The sequence below is a fragment of the Piliocolobus tephrosceles genome, chromosome 12 (genome assembly GCF_002776525.5).
Source record: "Piliocolobus tephrosceles isolate RC106 chromosome 12, ASM277652v3, whole genome shotgun sequence".
Taxonomy (NCBI): domain Eukaryota; kingdom Metazoa; phylum Chordata; class Mammalia; order Primates; family Cercopithecidae; genus Piliocolobus; species Piliocolobus tephrosceles.
Window position 1 is genome coordinate 18,292,280 of NC_045445.1, and position 3,733 is coordinate 18,296,012.

At 48.6% G+C, this 3,733-nt stretch overlaps 1 protein-coding gene across 3 annotated transcripts in view; it reads left to right on the forward strand.

Moving 5' to 3' along the window:
- The first annotated feature begins 558 nt into the window (after positions 1-558).
- MAP7D3 (MAP7 domain containing 3) overlaps positions 559-3,733 on the forward strand; it is a 36,609-nt gene continuing 33,434 nt past the window's right edge. Inside the window, exon 1 of one of the 3 annotated variants that reach the window (XM_023198842.3) lies at positions 559-859. In XM_023198842.3, coding sequence (XP_023054610.1) covers positions 790-859 — 70 coding nt within the window. In that variant the 5' untranslated portion in view covers positions 559-789. The remainder of the gene's footprint in view (positions 860-3,733) is intronic. The other 2 variants (XM_023198841.3, XM_023198840.3) reach the window with 2 other exon arrangements.

Genomic DNA, 3,733 nt, shown 5'->3' on the forward strand with positions numbered 1-3,733 from the left:
CGCACACACTCACAACAGTGGTGACTCCACCTCATAAAGGCAAGCGCCCATGAAGTGAGGTCTACCCCTTAAAGGAGCCTCAGGCCAATTACGGTTTTCCTTGTGAATGAGAAAAACATTCTGCAACCTGGTAGAGTCTCTCCCAAAATCCGGAGAGACTGATGCCAATAAGTCCTCTGCCTCTCTTTAAAGACTCACAAACATCTTAAAGATATTTCACCCAACTTTGAGACCTATGTATCATGATTTATTGTGCAACAGTTTAGGGAAGTCCACTCATGATGGGGCCCCTAGCACCTCAAAGCAACCCTGCCACTCCCAACCTCTCCCTGGGCCTCTTCCCCCAACTTGGGTCTTTCTTTGTGTAGTGTTTCAAGGACTAGTAAACTCATGATACAAGTGCACCCAGGAGGCACGCCGTAAAGGCTCTTTAAATGAAAGAATGAATGACGAAGAAATGTTACTGCGTTGCTAGGTAAAGGTGAAGAAAGGCATGTTGGGGGCCAAGCTGGGTGCTGATTGGCTAGTCCCCACAATGCAGTAGGGGCAGAGCACGGAACTTAGGAGAGGGTTTCTTTAGACCAGGCAGTCGCTGCCCAGCCGGTCAGGACGTGGGACACAAGGGACAATCCTGCCTGTTTCGCAGGTCCAAGGCGGGCGCGGTGGCCCTTCGGGCCCCGCCCCTCCCCGCCCCGCCTACCGGCAGCCAGGCCAAGGCCCAAGCGGAGGCCGCGCCGACGCCTGCGCAATGTATGCGGAGAGCCACCACCGCCTCCGGTCCCGATTCCGATGATGGCGGACGGCGCCGCCGCTGGCGCTGGCGGCAACACATCCTTGAGAGAGCTGCGGGCACGGATGGGTGAGCGGGCGGGCGGCTCCCGAGGGTGGTTCGGGCCCGCGTGGGAGGTGGTGCTCCCGCAGCCCCCGGGCCGTCGGAGCGGCGCAGCGGGAGCCACAAAACTTTTCCCTGGAGTCGCCTCGTGCTATCCGGTCCTCCCCTCACCCCCGCCGGAGTGCCCCGGGACGGGACAGGGAGTAGCCTTGGACCGGGGGTGGGGGGTTGAAATGGTCTGCCGAAGCCGCGAGCCGCCTGAGTCCCGCCGCCAGCGGTCGAACTGCCGCTGCCAACGGTCTAAGCCCCGCGGACGCGGCGCGAGGGAACTCACAGGCTCTGCTTCGACGGGTGGGGCGGGGGCGGCTGGAACCCGGACCCCGCGGACCGCCCCGAGCCCGGTCTGCCCTTGGGGGGCGGCGGCCGCCCGCGCAACCGCCCCAACGAACGCGCAGCTGCCTGGGATGTGCGGGCGCCCGCGGGGACTCCGCGCGCCGGCGCCGCCTCCGTGGCCAGGCAGCCTTTCCAGGCACGGAAAATTTGAGTTATTCCCCAGCCCGGGTCGTGGGCGAGTTTAGACGCTTTTACTGTCGCAGTCCTTGCCTCTCCCAAAGGCTTACCTCCTGCACCCTCCCAGTCAAGGTTCAGGGAAGAAGCTGGGTGAGGGTGGGGATGCTTAAAAGTTGATTTAAAAGTTGGGATGCAACTTGGCTCTTTGCATCTCCTGATTTGCCTGCTGTAGCACATGACTTAGACAAGATGTCATCTTCCGTGGGACATCTTGCAGTCCCTAGGCTGAACTGAACGAGAATCAGCACTTCAGAGTGCTTTTTCCTCAACGGGTCCCATCGCCAAAAAGTTTTTCCCTCCTCGAAAACCGTTAATCTTACACAATTTGACAGCGCCATTGCTTGGTCCAGGAGACTGCTCCACTACCTGAGATAGGATTTCTTCCTTGCAGGAGGTTGCCTTTAGCCTGTTAGACTAGTTCCCTCTGCTATGAGCGCGAATAAAACGATTTTATTACTTTTAATTGAATTTCTTAGGGGTTCTTTTGCATTTGCAATTAAAAAGTTAGATTGTTTACGACTGGGAAGCTATATGTCACTTGAGAAGACTTTGAATCAGCTCTCCAAAGACTGTGTCAGAAGCATATACTACATACACTTTCACCATTCATTAGGGAGAAAAGAATCTTCCTTCCGTGTCTAAACTTATGGTTCACTTAGAAAGAGAGTCTCTAATAAATTGTGTTGCTTATTGGTACCCGTGGCTCTCAGACACTGGTTTATTTCAGTGATTTAGATTAACCAGCATTACTCCAATATGGTGAAGAAGCTGTGAACCGGATAAACCCCCCTAAAAACAATTGTGTATCAGATGTTGGAAAGTATTTTAAAATTATATATGGGACAGATACTTGAATTCACAGCATTTCAAACCAAAAACTTAAGAGCCACATAGAAGTCTTAACCTAGAACCCTGGTTTAAATCCTTGCTGCCCACTTCATGTTAGGAATTGGAAATATCACACGTTAGACTTTTTTCACAGAGCACCAGCTTGACCAGAAGTGCCCTTTAGATCTCAGCGTTTTCCTGAAGGGGTCAAGGAGAAGATGTTTTTGCTAAAATATTGTTTTCATCTTCTGCTGGGAGCCTGTCAGCAAGAGTTAAAACTGTCTTGAATACATAACATATAAATGCACAGCACAGTCAAAATACATTTATTTTATACATTTGTGTATGCATTCAACAGATACATGTATATATATATGTGTGTGTTACATATAAAGTGTAAATATATATTTGTCAAGTGATGTTTTCTGTGCATGGCACTGTGCTGAGGTTGTAACATACTGAATATTTATTTTAACAAAACACGTGTTTATATTTTTATGCAGAATTGTTTTAAAATAAAAATTTATTTGAATATTTCAACCAGATGAGCGTACGAAACTTGCCACTGACATATCACCTTTCCCTTCTTGTTTTTCTAAATTCACCAGTGTTTCTCAGTTTAGAATAACTTATTCAAAGAATAATTTCTACCAATGCAGAAAAAGTTACTGAGATTGACAGCCAGATTATCATAGAATTTTAGAGTTGGAGAAACCTTAAGATTATCTTGTCAGGCATCCAGAGTCCCAGCTGTAAAACCCTGGGGGCACTTCTTCCACTTGAATGGGCACTCTCATGAGGAGTTTAATATTTTTCCAAGTAGCCATTCCGTTGTAGACAGCTCTAAATCGTAGAAAATTGTCTCTAATTTTGTCTTCAAGACAGCTATCTTTGGTTTGAACTTGGAGGTCTTCTGAAAGTCTCAGCCCTATGACTTTGGCTTTTGCTATTTGAGGCAAAATTCTGTGCATCTGCCTGATTTTTATGGTTCTCTGATGGCAGATTTCTTTTCCTGTTATTTTTTCTTAATATTTCAAAATAAAGTTGCTTTGAAATTTACAGTTAAATCAAGTTCTGGCTTCACCACTTACTACCTGTGTGAATTGGGAAAGTTATGTTTAGCTTCAGTTTCCTCAACTGTTTAAAAAAAAAAAATGGGGGAAAATAATTATGTCCACTTTATAGGATTGTTGTAAGAATTACATGCAGTAGGCCAGGCACAGTGGCTCACGCCTGTAATCCCAGCACTTTGGGAGGCGAGGCGGGCGGATCACGAGGTCAGGAGATCGAGACCATCCTGGCTAACATGGTGAAACCCCGTCTCTACTAAAAAAATTAGCCGGGCATGGTGGCAGTCGCCTGTAGTCGCAGCTACTCGGGAGGCTGAGGCAGGAAAATGGCGTGAACCCGGGAGGTGGAGCTTGCAGTGAGCCGAGATGCACCACTGCACTCCAGCCTGGGTGAAAGAGTGGGACTCTGTCTCAAAAAAAAAAAAAAAAAAAA